Source organism: Lissotriton helveticus, chromosome 7, assembly GCF_964261635.1.
Source record: "Lissotriton helveticus chromosome 7, aLisHel1.1, whole genome shotgun sequence".
In the NCBI taxonomy this organism is placed as follows: Eukaryota; Metazoa; Chordata; class Amphibia; order Caudata; family Salamandridae; genus Lissotriton; species Lissotriton helveticus.
Window position 1 is genome coordinate 1,036,088,825 of NC_136068.1, and position 18,405 is coordinate 1,036,107,229.

Below are 18,405 nucleotides of genomic sequence, written 5' to 3' on the forward strand. Positions count from 1 at the left end.
AGATCACACCAGCAGTGATTTCCCCAAGTAAAGTTATTCCATTGGTCCCGTCGCACCTTTTGGAGGAGGAAGAGTCAGATGATGATGAGGAGGATGATGGGCCTTTTGGGTATGCCACAAGCCCATCTGAGCTACATGTAAAATGTCAAGAAGATGATGAAGAAGAAGAAGGGTATGAAGAGTATCACAGCATCTCATACCACCGCTACCAACAAGAGCCTCAGGAAGAGATGGTAGCAATGCCATCATCCATGTTGATGGATTTGCAATCCATGTTGGCGGATTATAAAAAGAGGTTTCCTCCATCAGAGGTTCCTCAGGACGTTCCACCTTCACGTCCTCGTTCAATTCCAGCCACTCCAGTCCGCAGTAGGGAGAGCCTGCTAGACACTGCTCAGCTGACACCTCAGGTCCAACAGCAACAGGATCCTGGGACCACAGATGATGAGGACCGCGAAGAAGGGGAGCTAATGGAGCCTCACAGAGAATGGGACGATTACCTGATCCCAACTCCACCATCACCCACCCAAGTACCGGCGGATTCTCCACCAGTGGATATTGGTGGATTCCACAACTTAATGGAGAGAGCGGCAAAAAGATTTCAGCTACCATTGAAAACAACTCAAGCAGAATGTTTTCTGTATGACTTTATGACCTGTATGATCAAAAATCAGTCCGGTCTATACCAATTATTGACCACATATGGAAAGAAGGATTACAGGTCATGACAACTCCAGAAACGGTTACACCGGTACTGGCGAGGCTGGACAAAAAGTATAAGGCGCCAGAGGACGCCCCGGCGTGTTTACTGGGCCATCCTAAACCGGACTCAATCAACTCCCAGGCAGCGCAGCAAAAGTCAAAGAATCCAGCAGCACCTATTGCAGCACCTCCGGACGGGACGGAGGGACGGCATTTAGATACCGCAGGTAAACTATTCTCCTCCATGTCAGCGCTCCTGTTCAGAGCTGCTAATGCCCTTGCCATCCTGGGCAGATATGACCGACAGATGTGGGTCATATAGCACTCCTCCCGGAAGACTCTAAGCAGGAGGCAAAGAAAGTTCTGCAGGAAGGGGAGAGAACTTTGGCTGAAGTTATTAATTGCGCTATGGGCTACCACAGCCTTTCGTTCCCTCGGAGGAGCAGCAGTTTTGAGGCGCCAAGGTTGGCCGAGGGCCACTTACTTAAGGCCAGAGGTCCAAAATAAAATTCTGGACCTACCCTTTGATGGGGAGTATCTTTTTGGGCGCCTGGTGGATGAGACCCTTGGGTGCGTTACAGTACCGGAAGGTACCTTTTCGAGGCGCCCGTGGAAGAGGACAACCCTCGTATAGAGGTGGCTACCAGCAGGGAAGATACACATCCTACTCTTCCTATTTGCAGCCCTATCGGCTGCAATATGGACAGAAACATTCTGGGGGCTACTCGAAGTCCACTCCCAGAGGACGAGGAGCTTGTTCTGTAAAAGATAATAATAAAAGACAATGACAACCTACAGATTGCAGGTCCTTCCCCTCCTATCTTGTCAGATGTTCCCCTGGGTGGAAGAGTGACTTATTATTTACCAAAGTGGCAGAAGATAACATCGGACAAATGGGTCCTCCACATAATACAATTCGGACATACATTGGAATTCCTCCTCTTTCCTCCTCCCACGCCACCTACATATCAAGAAGCAAAACACCTATCTCAGATGCGTCGGGAGATTCTGGCAATGCTCCGAAAGGGAGCAATAGAACCGGTGCCGAACTCCCAAAAAGGACAAGGATTTTATTCCCGTTTCTTCTTGATCAGAAAAGATGCTCTCAGGTGGCGTCCAATCTTGGACCTAAGGTCCCTAAATGCCTATCTCAAGAAACAGTCATTCAGAATGGTGACCCTGCAAGGTATTCTGCTGCTCTTAAATCCAGGAGATCAGATGACCTCCCTAGATTTACAAGATGCATATTTTCATATCCTCATTCATCCGTCCCACAGAAAGTTCCTTCGTTTTACAGTGGCCAAAGACCATTACCAATTCAAGGTGCTACCATTCGGCCTAAAATATGCACCGAGAATATTTACAAAATGTCTGGCGCCAGTGGCGGCCTATCTAAGAAGACAAAAACACCAAATATTTCCATACCTGGACGACTGGTTGGTAAAGGCACCATCGCAGGAGGCAGCTCAAGCTTCAACTGCGGCTTGCATGGAGTTATTTGCGGACCTGGGCCTGGCCTTAAATGTGTAAAAATCATCTCTACAGCCATCCAGGACAATCAAGTTTCTAGGTGCAATCCTGGATACATCACAAAACAAGGCATTCCCATCCATAGAGAGACAATTGGGACTCGTCTCTCTAGACAAGGAATTCAGCAAAAGAAAGTTTATTTCAGTCCGAAGGTACAAATCGCTTCTGGGGACAATGTCCTCATGCATACCACTCATTCCCCTATGTCGCTTACGGATGCAGCCGTTACAAGAAGAGCTAGACCTTCAGTGGTGCCAAGCAAAGGGATCCTTCAAGGACAAGATACAAATCATGCATCCAATGTTGCAGGCAGCAAAGTGATGGCCTCGCAGGAACATCATCTCGGTGGGTCTCTCCTACCTGATCGAACCAGCTCCGTTGGTAGTTACCACGGATGCCTCTCTCGAAGGATGGGGAGCAGTCCTACAGTAGTTACAGGTCAGCGGCCGATGGAACAAACAGGAACAACACCTTCACATAAACCTATTGGAATTAAGGACAATAGGATTGGCATTGTTGGCCTTCCTGCCAAGAATAGAAGGGAGATCAGTGTTTAGTGCAGACAGACAACACAACTGCAATGCACTACATAAACAAACAGGGAGGCACAAGATCTCTCTCTCTATCAAGAGAAGCTCAGAAAATATGGGAATGGGCGATAGATCACGGAGTGACTAAGAAGGCCATACATATTCCAGGGGATCAAAATATAACAGCGGGCACCCTCAGCAGGCAGAAGACGACCGGTCACGAATGGGAGCTAGATCAGGGCACGCTGATGACCATCTTTGCCAAATGGGGAATACCAACGGTGGATCTGTTTGCCACAGCCCGGAACAAGAAATGCCGATTCTTTGCAAGCTCGCGTCACCAAAGGGGATCATGGGGGAATGCGTTTTCGATGGCATGGTCAGGTGTCTTTGCCTACGCCTTTCCGCCGATTCCCCTCCTGCCACGAGTACTCACGAAAATGAAGAAAGAACCGTGCAGGATAATACGGATAGCCGATTGGTGGCCCAGGCAGCATTGGTTCACAGAGCTGCTCCTTTTATCAGAGACTGAGCCAATAAGTCTTCGGCCAATACCAGCACTACTGACTATGGAGCGGGGACAAGTGCGGCATCCAGACCCAACATCATTGCAATTAGTGGCCTGACTCCTGACTATGGAAAATGTCATCACTTGAAAATTCCAGCAGAATGCAGAGAAATCCTGGCAAAGGCCAGAGCAGAAAGCACTGATAGGACATACAGGATGAAATGGAAAAGATTCTGCTTCTGGTGTCAGGAGAATGACTTGCATCCTCTGCGGGCAGACGTGCATCAGATCATCCCATATTTACTGAGGCTGGCGAAATCTGGATTAGCCAATGCCTCTATTAAAGTGCATTTGGCGGCGATTTCAAGATACAGGAGAAATTCAGCACACCCTTCTCTGTGGTCGGAAAGAATTGTGAAACAATTCATGAAGGGGTTGTTTTGCGTTTACCCACCCATCAGGCCTCCACCACCTTTATGGCAACTGAACTTTGTCTTATCACAACTGATGAAACCACCATTTGAGCCAATACACAAAGCTGATCTGAATTTCCTATCTTGGAAGGTGGCTCTATTAATAGCTCTAACATCAGCCAGAAGGGTGGGAGAAATACAAGCCCTTACGACGCAAGAGCCTTTTCTCCAATTCAGAGAAGACAGATTAGCCCTCAGAACGAATCCAAGATTCATCCCGAAAGTACCAACGGACTTCCATTTAAATGAGCCCTTAATCCTAAAAATATTCTTCCCTCAACCATTGACGGCGGCGGAAAGAACTCTCCACACTCTAGATGTCCAGCGTTGCCTAAAGTTTTATTTGCAAAGGACAAGCATTTTTCGAAAATCTACACAATTGTTTGTGGCTTTTAGTGCCCCCAGGAAAGGATTCCCGTTATCAAAATGGGGAGTTGCACGATGGATCTCAAGTGCCATTCAGTTCTGTCATCAAGCAGCGAGAAAGCCATTGACAGCACATGTTCATGCGCATTCCACAAGAGCGGTATCAACCTCAACTGCTCTATTTTCAGGCGTCTCCATTCAGGACATCTGCAGAGCAGCCACCTGGAGGAGTACGCATACCTTCACCAGGCATTACTGCCTAGATCAGAGGTCTTCAAACTTTTTTGCACTGAGCCCCCCTAAGCATAATGTTTTAATGTTAAGCCCCCCCTCCAAAACTTACGGCAAGGATTGGATGAGTGGGAGGGAAAGGGCTGAGCATAGGGGCCATGGATTATGAAATCATTTCAGGAGTACTTTTTCGATAGCTCATGAACCACACTAATTATGAAACTTCAAAAACAGCAAATGAATCAAACAAAAACAGTTATTGACCCCAAAATGTTGCCCCCTATAATTGAGGTGTTGTGAGTCCCTCACACTACAGGACCTCAAAGCAATTACACTTGCTGCACAAATGATGACTTCAGTCCTGAGTAGCAGGCTATCTCCTCTGACTCTTATACCCTTTCGCCACTATGCCGGACCATCACTCTATTCTTAAAACAGGCCTTTCAGAAAAAAGAGCTCCCACATGTGGTCTTCCTTTATCTGCAATGGTGCCCTTGGTCCTAATGTTAGAAAATAAACTCCCATGCACCTTTTTCAAAGTGAAACCGTCATAATTGTGTTTAAGTGAGCCCCTCTGACCCCTGGGCCCCAGTGCAGCTGAACCTGCTTCACTAATGTTAGCTATTGCCTGGCAAAGAGGGCAGTCTCCTCTGCCGTTTGTTAAAAACATGGACTCCCATCTAGCCACACACCCTTCTCTGCCATCTCTCTGAGGGCAAACAAAGGTGTCTCCACCGCATTAATTCTTCCCCTCCTATCGGCTATTGCGCTTAGGCCCAAATCAACACTGACACATGTATAGTAGGCCCCAATGCAAAGAAGGAAGGATAGTATACAACCCTAATTAAGGTTTAGCTGGCTCCTCATACCTCTGGCTCCTGGTGCCACTGCACCTGCAGTACCAGTGATTCTTTCTGCACCTTTGTGTTAAAAAACAGCAAGGGTAACCTGGGCTCTGATACTAACAAGGAAAATGGGAATCCACTCCACTTCATGTAAGATGGCCATAATTGAGCAGCAGTGGCCACTTACACACCTGACAGCATTACCTGCTGCACTAATGGATGGCCCTTTTTATATATAAGAAAAGGCTCCCTTAGATCGTCCTCTTCCTTGGGATATCTCTCTGAAGAAGCGGTCTCTGGCCATTTTTAACCATAAAAATGAAGCTCCCACACAGTGCTTTCTCTTCTGGGCCATCTCGTTGACTATATTTATGAATCTCACTCTTTTCCTCTTTTTCCTGGACCATTACTCTGAGGTCCCAGGGGTCAAGTTGACCAGAGCTTTGCATCTGAATGGGACCCTGCTGACTTCCTCCCTGCTACCTCCTGGATTCACCTTTTACAAAAACAACTGCCACTGAATGGGTATTGCTGACTTTGAGGTACCTCTGCTCGAAAGCAAGGATGGGGTGGTAGTGCAAACAGTTAAAGAAGAAACAAGGCTTTTTTTTGCACTTATATAGTGCGTACCTGACCCGAAGTTATCAGAGCACTTTACATGAGAAACAGTTGCATTACAGAGTCACAGGCTTCTTGAGCCTACGTCAAGACTCGCACCTTGTTCCCCAGCTTCAAGGTTGGCCAGTATGGCTGTTACACTACATCCTCATACCAACCGTTAATTGAGTAGTCACTTAATTCCAGGGCACCTGGAATTATACATTTTCTGAGGCAGAAGCGTTTTCTGCATTGCTATGGATTTACCACATTTGCTACATAACCCATCATCTGCTGCATAATCTGCAGATTTTAACGAAACAATTTGATTATGCTGCATAATTTACCTTTTCTTCCTGCATATTTAATCAACCGTGTTGCATACGTTGGTCCTCTCTTGCCACATAATTCCAATGGCCCTGCTTAATGCGTCAAAGTGACAATTATTTTTTTAGAGGTATTGTAAGGGTGTTATACTTCAGAAAATGCTTACATTAGGACAGTCTGATCACTTATGACTAAAGGCTATATTTTGTAGGAAAGTGTTTTTATTTCAAACACTGCATCATTTTGCAGCAGCTTATGATAGACTGTGTGTAATGCAACTTGATTTTATTTTTCAGGGAATCGGTTTGCTCATTATTTCATATATAGTTCGCTGACAGCGAAAAAACTAAATACTCAGATTAGTTAGGTCTTTTCCTTTACGCAACTTATTGACACTCAGTGACCTCCTTCACAGCACTTCAGGATGCGTGCAAATGAAGACAGCCAGGAAATGCAGCAGACAAATAAGGCTGCAGTTCCAGGCCACCTTCATTTACATGTAATTGCAGAGGCATTCGCGCCCCCCTTGGAATCCATCCCATCCACGGACCCCCAGGGGGGCGTGCCCCACAGTTTGAAGACCTCTGGCCTAGATGCTCATGCGAGAAGCGATTTAGCAGTGGGACAAGCAGTACTGCGGAACCTTTTCCAATAACGGTGAACCTCTTTCTCATCCCTCCTTCCTTTGTTTGGTAAGAAAAGCACATTTTATTGTTGATTGAATGGATATGTCTTGGAAAAACAATATGTCTATATATATATATTGATACGGTTACTACTATGTGCAAGTATCATGGGTTGCATATTGGTGAAAGGAAGGTGACAAAAACAAAATGTGCTATAATTTACTGCTCGCTATTCTGATTTAGGTATGTGAATCTATGAAAGCTTTCATAGATTCACATATGCCCACCCTCCTTCTCTGAGAGGCTCACCTCGGATTTGGCACGAAAAGTATTATAGCACAAGTGCCTGAAAATCTGAGGAGCAAAAGGTTCTCTCAGGAGGGTTCTAGAGGGTGAGTGGCTCTGATTGGCTAAGGGAAAGTTTGGTCCTTTTTTTCATAACAAAGGTTATGGGTTGCAAAAGGGAAATGGGCCTAGGCTTTTTTTCAGTTAGCTATACTGCTAACCATTGTTTTTTTATGTCCCGGAGACTCCCGTCTCGACGACGGGGAAATGATTCAGGTATGTGAATCTATGAAAGCTTCCAATACTGGAGAACTACAGTTACAGGTATGTAACTTGTTTTCTTCAGGGGACAGTGGCTCCATAAGTAGGAGAGCCATGGCAGTGACTAAGCCTTCTTTTTGCACAGTGTTTTGTGTTGATACATTTCTTTGCATAGTGCTCTGTGCTAAGTATGCTCCCAAGGACAGGCAGATGCAAGTGTATTCCTTAACGCAGACACAGACATTGGACATGTGGACTTCTTGGAGAAGGTTCATGGCTTGGCCCTGAATCCATACATTATTGTAGGTCTCCATTTCGACCAAGAAGTCAATCGCTATAAAGGCAAGAACTATCCCATCATGAACGTACATGAACGAACTCTGAGCGTTCTGGCATGCAGGGTGAGTGTTCTCAGGTGGAACCTGATCTACGTACCTTAGATGGAACATCCTAGTGAGAAACTGGACTGTTCAGGCATGCATTACTTTCTGTGTGTGCAAAGGGAGTGCTCACATATACATGATGGGTATTCAGGTTGTGAATTTCTAGTACTGTACACTGGGCTCTGGTCTGACTCTTGGATTTCATCACTGATTGTAGTCTTGGATTTCGGTATCTGGTTCTGACTGTTGCAGTTGGGCTGCTGGGTCTCCTCCTTAAGTGCCAAAACTGGGATACTGATTTCTGTGGTTTTGATTAGGCAACTGGTTAATATAGCAGGATATTTGGTTAATAGCAGCATGGGGAGTTTCTGGTTATGAGTGATGGTATTCTGTCACTGGTTGAAAGCTACGATGATTGAATATATATCTGTATTACAGTAGCATGCATCTAAAGTAACATTACTCATCAAAGAAACAGTGCACATATTCAGTATATAAAATCTACTTTAGGTAATCCAGAAAACATAAAATAGGTCCAACAGGCTTGAAAGTCAATGTTTGTATAAACAACATTTATTAAAAAAAATCTTCTTTTGATTAAAAATGCGGAGCATGAAGCTCAAACACATTTATCAGACAAAACACAATAGACATAAATACATTAAAAAAAATGTTGCATAGGCTATTATCTGTACAATGCAGTTCTACGGCAACTAAGCAGAACACATTGCATACAGGAGAGAAGTAACCGAGCTATAGATAGTGATGTTTTGGCCTCTAACCGCATTATATACTGGGCCACCATCAGGACAGAACAGGCAAACATGACAATAAGAATATGCTGAAACAGTTTCTTCAGAAATGTCTATAACTTTACACGTCATCCTAAGAAAATTCTAAATCTATTTCCTTATATGTATTAGGGCAACATGGCCAGCATCACCAAGGGCAACTGTAGCTCATGGAGACTAGAATACATACTATATTAGCATAGAGGTCCCCCAGAGCACCATGGAGGTCTTTAAAGAAGCAAGAAGAGAGGGAGGTGCTTCATGGCAAAGTGGAGCAGACTCATACACTAGTGTGACAGACACAAACTCCAAGATTGTTGGTCACAAGACACCATGGTGGTCACGAACATCTTACTGTTAGATCAGTGTTTAGCATACACCTCTGTTAAGGTTCACCTCTCTGCCATAGTAGATTACTCTGGAGGGGTCATAGGAAGAACTTTCTTCAATATTCCAGTAAACAAGAGATTTCTAGAAGGGGCCAAGAGGGCAGCTGCACCAAAGTCAGCATCCTCACCGATATGGAACTTGGAGTGCTAATGCAACTCATAAAGTCCCCGTTCAAGCGATGCATTAAGCAGGCCTCAGATGCCTAACACTCAAAACAGCCGTCATGTCCTTGCAGAGAGTTAGTGAGCTGCAAGGACTAACAGAAGCACCCTACTTACAAACCCATAATTTCTGCATAAAAATCATCACACATTTCCTTGTTAATCAAATGATAAAACTACCAGCCTTTTTCCAAGATCCAGAAATGCAGGCAGAAAAGCTCCACACATGTTGCATGTAAGAAGGGTTGTCATGTATTACTTACAAAAAACAAGGCAAATCAGGAAAGCAAACAAACTCTTCATTTTCTTCGCACTAGCAAACAAAGGAACACCCGTTAGCAAAGGGACCATTGCAAGGTGGATAATCCAAACATTCCAGACATGCTAAAAAAACAGCTGCCATAGCATTAGGACTGAGCGCGCGTGCAAAACAAAAAAAAGGTGGACACACTAGTATAGATAGCACCACCATTGGGGGCACCACCACCAAGCCCCTCTGCTCCACCCACCACAGCTGGATCAAAGTGACAGACCCAATGGACCAACTCCCTCAACGCCACCCAACCTGACCAACCTGGGACAAGCTGTTCAGAACTTCACAACCTGAATTACCAGCTGCCCTGACAGTTTCCTACTTTAAGCCAGCCAAGACTGCCAGAGCAACAAGCGGACCAGCTCGTACACACTAGAACTCAAAAACCCTTAAACGCAACTGCAAACAAATGGAAAGAAGATGGCGCACCAGCAGATACCCCATAGACCAAGCCACTTTCAAGTAAGCTCTCAACAGATTCCACCAACACCTCAAGGACACAAAAAGACACACCTTTGTAGACTGCATCGAAGCAAGTCCCTACCACAGCAAGGAACTCTTCTGCATAATTAAAGAATTCTTCTGCCTGTTCACCACCAACAACTCTATCTCCCTTTCCAGGACCTCTGTGACACACTGGTGAACTTCCACAAGATATCCACCATCTACAATAACTTCGAACCTCAACCTACCGAGCTCTACAGCCTCATCATACATTTGGACACCACCTACCTGCTAACCACATGGGAACAGCTCACCACGCAAGAAACCACAGCCACTTGCGGGCACACTCAGACCCCTGCCCTCACTGCCTCTTTACCCACAGGAGCAAAGAAATCAGTGTGGCACTCACCTACATCCTCAACACATCCCCAATGAACAGAAACACTTAGAAGTCAAGCTCCTGTTCAAAAATCGCTCTGCCAGCCCCAGTGAACCCAAAAACTTCCGCCCTATCTCACTGCTGTTGTTCCCCGCCAAGGTACTCAAGAAGGCAATCAACCGCCAGCTCACTGAACACCAGGAGAGAAACAATCTTCTGGAGGCCTCCCAGTCCAGCTTCCGCACCAACCACAGCACCGAGACCACCCTGATTGTTGCCAACGATGACATCAGAACCCTCCTCGACCAAGGTGAAACAGCAGACCTGATCCTCCTCGATCTCTCAGCAGCGTTCAACACCGTGTCCCACCACACTTTCATCAAGAGACTCCTCCACATCGAGATTCAGAGAGACGCCCTCAAATGGATCACATCATTCCTCATAGCATGCACCCAGAAAACCCTACTACCACTCTTCACCTCGGACCCCAGAACATCAATTGTGGCGTCCTTCAAGACTCATCCCTCAGCCAGACCCTATTCAAGACCTACACGACACCCTTGGCCGACATAGTCAGAACCCAGGCCTCAACATCATATCCTACACAGACGACAGCCAGCTCATCCTCTCGCTCATGGAAGACACCCCCTACACCAGAACCAACTTCCACATCGCCATAACTAATATCATCGACTGGATGAAAACCAATTGCCTGAAGCTCAACACGAACAAGACTGAAGTGCTGATTTTTGGGAATAACACCTCCTCGTGGGATGACATCTGGTGGCCCGACGTACTCAGACCCACTTCTCCCCCACAGACCACACCTGCAACCTCTGCATCACCCTGGACTAAAAACTCACCATGAAATGTCAGATCAAAGCGGTCTCTTCCACCTGCTCCTACACATTCTGCATGCTCTGAAAGATCTTCAGACGGATCCCCGTCAGCACTAGGAAAACCATTATTCAAGCCCTTGTCACCAACTGTTTGGACTACAGAAATGCACTCGATGCTGGAATCACCTCACAACTCCTGAAGAGACTCTAGACGATACAGAACTCAGTAAACAGACTCACCCTCGCCCTCCAAAAGTGGACCCACATCACCCCCACCTCAGGAACCCCCACTGGTTTGTCATCTAGAAAAGATGCAGTTTCAAGATCCTGACACACACCTATGGAAAGCCCTCCACTACCAGGCACCAGCATACACCAACCACCGCCTGAAATTCCACCAACCTGCTGGACACCTGCGCTCTGCCTCCCTCGGCCTCACACCCTGCATCCACCGAAGCCACACTGGATGTCGCCCCTTCTTCTACCGTGCTGCCAAAGCCTGGAACGACATTCCCTTTTCACCTTCGAACTTCACCCATTCTCACGGAATTCAGAAAGGGACTCAAAGTCCTGGCTTTTCGAATGAACCCACGAGACCCCAGTGCCTTGTTACCCTCACAGGTGAGTAGCTGCGCTCTACACATCTATACTGATTGATAGCATAAACGTCATCTGTATGGCTTCTGTACACACCTTCACAAAAATCCATTGTGTGAATGTGCAGGTAAACAGAAAGGGCAGGTGGCACAGAAGTTATTAAAACACCCGATTACATTCACAAACTCATTTCAACCAGGCCTCTCATAAGAAGAGAACGCGGTTACAAAATGAATGCACAGCATGTGAATCCAGAGAAGATTAACAATGCAAAACAAAATAGTTACTTACCTGTAGGAGTAGTTTGCAGTTTCAGGACATTTTGTGGATTCACTTGCAATCCTCCCACCTCCCCAGAAATGAGGAGGCTGAAGAACATGAAGGTCTAATGATAATATACAAAAACCTGGAAGCTACTGCAAAGACCAGCGTCGCCAAAGATTCTGAAGATGGCAACCAAACAAAAGAGCTTCCGGTGAGGGCCACTTAACATAACACAGGGATGGGCAGTACACCAAATGGTTGACTATGCCCAGGTATAAATATTTACCTACCTACATGCATAAATGGAACTACAAAGACAATTTCTGATGTAGCCCCTAGATGGCAGACTAATCCACAGCATGTGAATCCAGAAAAATGTTGAAGCTGCAAAACCACTCCTGAAGGCAAATACCTATTTTCTTATATACCGATTGTCAGTAATACTTATTTGATGACTGAGGTTCCTTTGGAAGCATAGTATTGTACGATTACAGTCCTTGCTTCCCAGCGGTTATTGGGCTGCCCTGATCTGTGTTACATAAATGTATATTTGAGTGTTGAGCTCCAAGTGGTTAGTTCTGGTTATTGAGGCTTTATTTCCACTTCCTTGGGCCCGTCCTGTTTTTGGGGATCCTGGTTCCTATTTGCTAGTTTTGCGTCTCATTTTGTGCTGAAGTTAGCAGTGCTTTGATTTTTTTCTTATGTTTACAGTACGTTTCAGAAGTGGTGATCGGTGCGCCGTACTCAGTGACTGCAGACCTGCTGGATCATTTCAAGGTGAGAATTGTGATGGGAGACTAAACAATGTCACCTTCCACTCCCTGCCCCAGTTCTCCCTTTTAAATCCATGACCTCGAGAGGGAGGGTGGCTCTAACAAGTGCACAAGATTTGCAAATGGATGGTGTGGTGGGAATGGTTACTCGGTGGGGGCGTTGGAAGTTAAGGGGCGGTACTGTTAGCTAGAAGGTGCAGGTGTGCATAATTAAAAAACAATGTTAGGAAGTGTAGGTGTATGTTAATGAAGGGGTAGTTATGGTTGTTCAGTGGTAGTGTTTACGGTGGGAGTGATGATAAAAGCGAAAGTAATGTTTACTCTAGTACGGAGATGCAATTATGGAATGTCAATACTCCTACAGCTCACCCCCCTCCTAAAGAACCACCAGTAAGATGGCTCAGTGACTTGCATGCTTCTTCCTGAACTTCTTGACATTTGATGTGACCTGCCATCTCGAGTGTGTATTCCTTTAAGATTGAGTTGGCTTTGAATTCTTCCAAAGTCTCGAATCTGAGTCACCTTAAATTCAGTAATACCAATACCGGCAACTGCTGTTGCTTAGAAATAACAAACGCTGTGATACTCTCGTTGTATTGATGAACACAAATTATTATTAGTATTTTTACCACCTGGTACATCAGATGTTCACGCAGGTCCATACTTTGAATTTCTGAAGCCTGGGCACAGGCATAATCCTGCCTTCTTCTGGATTACATTGCATCCACTAACACTTCTGCCAGCTATCAGAACTCCAGTCCCTTTTTTTAGATTGACGGGACACGGATCTTTGACCATTTCACACTTCATGCACATTTCTGAATCTTATGATATTGAACTAATATGTTGGGATGGGACAGCTTTTGTTCCCTTTCGGTGTCTGTTTCTCCCAGGACCCTGATTTCTACTGCAAGAAATGTGGATCTTGACACTCCCATTCATCAGGAGCTGAGGGCCAGATGTACGACGATTCTCTTTTGCGAATCGCAATTTGGCCCTCGTGAAAGTTAATCTATAACAGTGCCTCAAACACTACTTGAAGTAGGTGCTAAACTGCGAGTGTTTTGCGGCCGCTAATGCGTTCGCAAAACAATAGTACATTAATGAGATTAGCTATTAGTAAGGAACTCCCCGCTTCCTAACAGCAAGAGTCACAAACACTAGTTTGTGCATCAGTGAGTCGCAAAATACCATTTGTACATGCCAGGACCCTTTTTCGCGGTCACAAACAGGCTGAGCTTTTGTTTGCGACCGCAAAAAACGGTCATACATTTGGCCCTAAGTGACCAAGTGCTGCTTGGGGTGGGTGATTGTGGAGCACCACCTTCACACTTGTTTGATGTTTAACATTAAACTAGGACAATGAAGGCATTTCTGCTCTAGCAGCTAAACTGCAAAGTCCCTGTTTCTTTTGTCAGTCATCAGGTGGGAGTTTCAAACTCTCCTTCCCATCCTTCAGGTGTTCATTACTCTCCATCCCACCATTTTCCAGACACTTCCAAAGAGATCCACAGCCCACTGGAGTGAGACTTTCATTCCATGAGATATTCTGTAATGTTTTCCCATCCTTAGGGGATTGATGTACAAGCTGTTACGGCCAAGACAAATCTGCCGATTTTTAGTACCCTACCATTTTGGATGTCATCCTTGAGGCCGCTTGTTCAGTTAATTAACACTTTTTTGTAAACATGTATTTGACGCGAACTCTTGTTCAGATGTTCCATGCTTTTCCCCACCTGCCAAAGAATACTTAGTGATATTTCAGTTACTATGGCATAACAGGGACAGGTTGGAGGAGTAAGGGCCAAGTTCCCACTGTAGTGACCATTAATTCATACGAACCACAAGCCAACCCTGTAGGTTTTTGCCTTTAGGGGAAATTGAGTAAGGAGACTTGTAGGGGGCAAGGATGTATTTGCTGACATGTATTACACATTTACAGATCTAGTGGTGGGGCTGATGGTTGGCATACACATTTAGAGAGCTAGAGCTGTACTGTGCAAGTGTGGTGCGGTCCAATACTGTGAACATTTTCAATGGTGCAGCAGAAGCAAGACTAGGGACTAGGATTTATAGAGTCACTACGGCGAGTAAATTAGACTTCATCTCAGCTTGGAAGTAGAGGTGTTGTACAGTCTGACCGTTTCTTTTGCCCTAGGTTACCCTGGTGTGTCATGGCAAGACTGAAGTGATTCCAGATCAGGACAGCACCGATCCCTACCAGGTAAATACCATAAGGAAGGAAAACTCTTCCATATATGACGCAGTGGTTGTAATTTAGCGAGGTGGGTGGGAATTACACACCATGCCTCCCATTCCAGACCCTTGCCAATTACTCTGTTCTTTTGTGAAAGCAAGCAATGCAAGTCACCAGATGTGGTATGTCCACTGCTTTAGGCACCTCTCTCCCTCGCAGGTTGAGCCCTTCCAGGACTCCCTCATTCTTCAATTGCTGCACTCTCTTCAGATCATTTAAAGTTTCTCCTTGCTTTCTCATGCGCGTTATTGAATTCAAATTGATTGTTTTGGTTAGTATTCAAGACCATGCAAGTGTATTTATTTTTCCTCCACTGCTTGGAGATCAAAGCCAGTAAAAGAAAGGGAGGATCTGCGCCCCTGAGAAAAGCTCCCCCGCCCCCCCCCACACACGCACAGGGTGAAAAAGGCCAGTTAAAAAATAAAAAGGTATAGAACTCCAAGGAATGCCGGGGGGGAGGGGGTCCCGGTTAGGGGTGCTTGCAAGGGGTGGGTTGCCTGCGGGGCTGGTGACAGTTAGGAGCTTGGAGTTCTTGCGAGAGATGGAGTCAATAAGACACGGGTTTTCATCTTCCATTTCAGTATTGGCAGGTGTAGGTACTGTTGCAGAACTGGGATCATTCTGAAGATGAAATATGAAGGGTGGGATCCCTACCTGGCCACAGCTACCCACTTGTGGTGACCATGTTCCCTGGAGCACTTATAAAGGAGAACTCTCATATTCGCCCATAAAGAAAGTACGAGCACTCCGGACACCCTAGCTACTTTCTAAATCTTGGTCCTCTACACGTTTTGAGTTACAGAGGATAGTTATATTTGTTGCCCTAGGATGGATTTCCTTTCCAGAGTGCCAGAGGAACAAAAGATAATTTGGAAAAAATAGGCAACAGGAGGACCACTTGAGAAATCAAGCCTACAAGGGACCTAGAAAGGAAAAATTCAAATGGAATGAGGAGTACTCTTTGTGCTCGCCGTGTTTACGCTCTGAAGCTGCTGCAAAGCAGTGTGGGTGTTATGCAAAGCCCTCTAATAACTTGAGAATAGTATTTTATACTGTTAAAAGGCAAAAAGTCTTCTGAACTTAAAAAAAAAAAAGGCAAAAAGTCCCAGGGCAGTACTCTGGACATTTACTGGTAATGTGATCCTTTACAAAGAGAGAAAATTAGGTTTCAAGAGAACAGTTATTCTCTTTTTAGTAGAGGGTGAGAGTGAGACACCTCTCAGAAGACGTTTGATGGCTTCATGAACAAACCAGAATAAAGAAACAAGTGTTCAGATGCTTCATTCAGAATAAATAGTTTAAGTACACTGAAACCTATAAAGCCAGGAGAAGCATGACCGTTTCTTAAACTGTTTCTAGACTAAGATTGGCATCCTACTAAAATATGCTCTATTCAAACTCCAGAGGATAATCTCAGCTGCCCTCCACATTCTACAGCGTGTACCATGCTTCTCAAGTCAAGTCAAGTCAAGAAGTCTTTATTCGATTAGTTCATCATAAAAGACATAAAAATACAATAAATACATTTGAACAATTAATAGAATTATTAAATCATTTGACAAGCTAATCAGCTTCTTGGACATAAATATAAGAAATTTGAATATTAACACACATAAAACATTACATCATCAAATTAAAATGTGCTGAATGGACACCTACTATTTGTTATTGTTAAGAAACCTGCATCTAAGAACCCAGGCCCATCCAAGAAACTTCGCAACCCCCACAACAATAAGTTGGTCCAAATTTGTTTTTAACAGTCTAGTTGCTTCAACAGCCAGTCTAGTTCCTAGCTGCCGGCATACAGGTTTTAACCATTTGGCTCTGGGAGCAGAATATAGCGGGCACACATACAATAAATGGTCCAAACTTTCCCGAGTATCTTTGCATTTTGGGCAGTAACACAACTTTTCAGTTCCCCATTTTTGAACAAACTCCCCAATTGGGAGAGAACCGCATCTAAGCTGAAAGAATAATTTGCGATCCAGGGATTTGGTTATAATATCCCAGAACCCCTCTAACTTGGGTGTATCCTTATGTACGAGGAACAGTCCAGTGAGGCTGCTGGGGTTTGATTCCATGAACATATTATGGGTCACCCATTCCCAATAACATCTTTTTAAATCCTTTTTAGAGGGAAAACTAGCTAACTCAGGCGAGTACCACAATTCACCGAGGCCCAGGGCTAGAAGGATGGATTTAAGGTCTCTAAACCATCCTACACTTGAAGCACCAGAGCTGTTTTTGACCTCCAGGCATGCTGCTGCATAGTGGTGAAGTTCAGGCGTTGTCCACAAACGACGCCAAAATGCAACAGGACGGAATCTCGCTTGAGCCTCCACTGGTTGACATCCCAGGTCGTAAAGAAGTGGTATTGTTGGGGTCGACTGGGGGAGACCTATGGACAGTCTTAAAAGTTTATTTTGGGCAAGCTTTAATGGATTCAAATTACAACTGCCCCAAAGCTCCGCGCCGTAAAGAATAGCTGAGAGAACCTTACCACCATAGATCTTTATAAGAGGGGACATTGGCCTTGTGTAAGATCTTTTGTGTTCTTTAATCAGTGCTCCGCCCAGCTGTTGGTGTTTCAGGGCCATGAGCTCGATCTGATGGGACCAACTCAGGGTGTCACTAAAAGTGACACCCAGATAGGTGAAGTGCTTGGTTTGCTCAAGGGGGACACCCCCCATTAAAACCCTAGCAGTGACTTGTTTGCGCCCCCTTAAAACCATAAATTTGGTTTTGGAGACATTCACCTCCAGCTCATGGTCGCTGCAGAAACTCTCGAACCTTGTTAGTGCACGTTGGAGGCCCTGTCGGGTTCTTGAGATCAGGAGAGTGTCGTCAGCGAACATGAGCAGGGGGATTTTCATGCCTGCCAGGGTTGGAGCATCCGTTGGAAAATTATCAAAATATTTCGTAACTCTGTTAATGTATAGAGAGAACAAGGTAGGCGCTAAGACGCAACCTTGCCTGACCCCCTTAGCCACCGAAAATTTCTCTGTCACTTCACCCGGTTTACCCCAACGCACAAAAGCGTATGTCTCAGCGTGGAGGTTCACTATAAGGCGCACCAGAGCGGGAGGCATGCCCAGATCTAAAAGGCAATTCCATAACCCTGCCCTTGGGACAAGGTCAAAAGCTGACCGTAGATCCACAAAGGCAGCATATAGGTTGCCCTTGCCCAAGGTTACCGTCTTCCAGTGCAATAACATAAATCGAAACGCCTGATCCAAAGTGCTCACGCGGGGTCTAAACCCAGCTTGGAGAGGAGTAAGAATGTTAGATTCCTCAATCCATGCCTGAACCCTTAAGAGGACAAGACGACTAGTGATTTTCTGAACCGCGTCAATTAAGCTGATCGGTCGGTAGTTAGAAGGAACCGACCGATCTCCCTTCTTAAATATGGGCAATATTTCAGCACCTGCCCATGAATCCGGGATCCTAGCACCCATAGCCAACGCGTTTGCCAATCGTACTAGGTACGGTACCCATAGATCATGGTCTTGTTGAAAAAGGTCCGTGGGTATACA

The 18,405-nt window shown here is 45.3% G+C and overlaps 1 protein-coding gene across 1 annotated transcript in view; it reads left to right on the top strand.

Moving 5' to 3' along the window:
• PCYT2 (phosphate cytidylyltransferase 2, ethanolamine) overlaps nucleotides 1-18,405 on the top strand; it is a 249,092-nt gene that overhangs the window by 199,928 nt on the left and 30,759 nt on the right. The window contains exons 8-10 of the mRNA XM_078653796.1: nucleotides 7,522-7,682; nucleotides 12,554-12,619; nucleotides 14,774-14,839. Coding sequence (XP_078509922.1) covers nucleotides 7,522-7,682; nucleotides 12,554-12,619; nucleotides 14,774-14,839 — 293 coding nt within the window. The remainder of the gene's footprint in view (nucleotides 1-7,521; nucleotides 7,683-12,553; nucleotides 12,620-14,773; nucleotides 14,840-18,405) is intronic.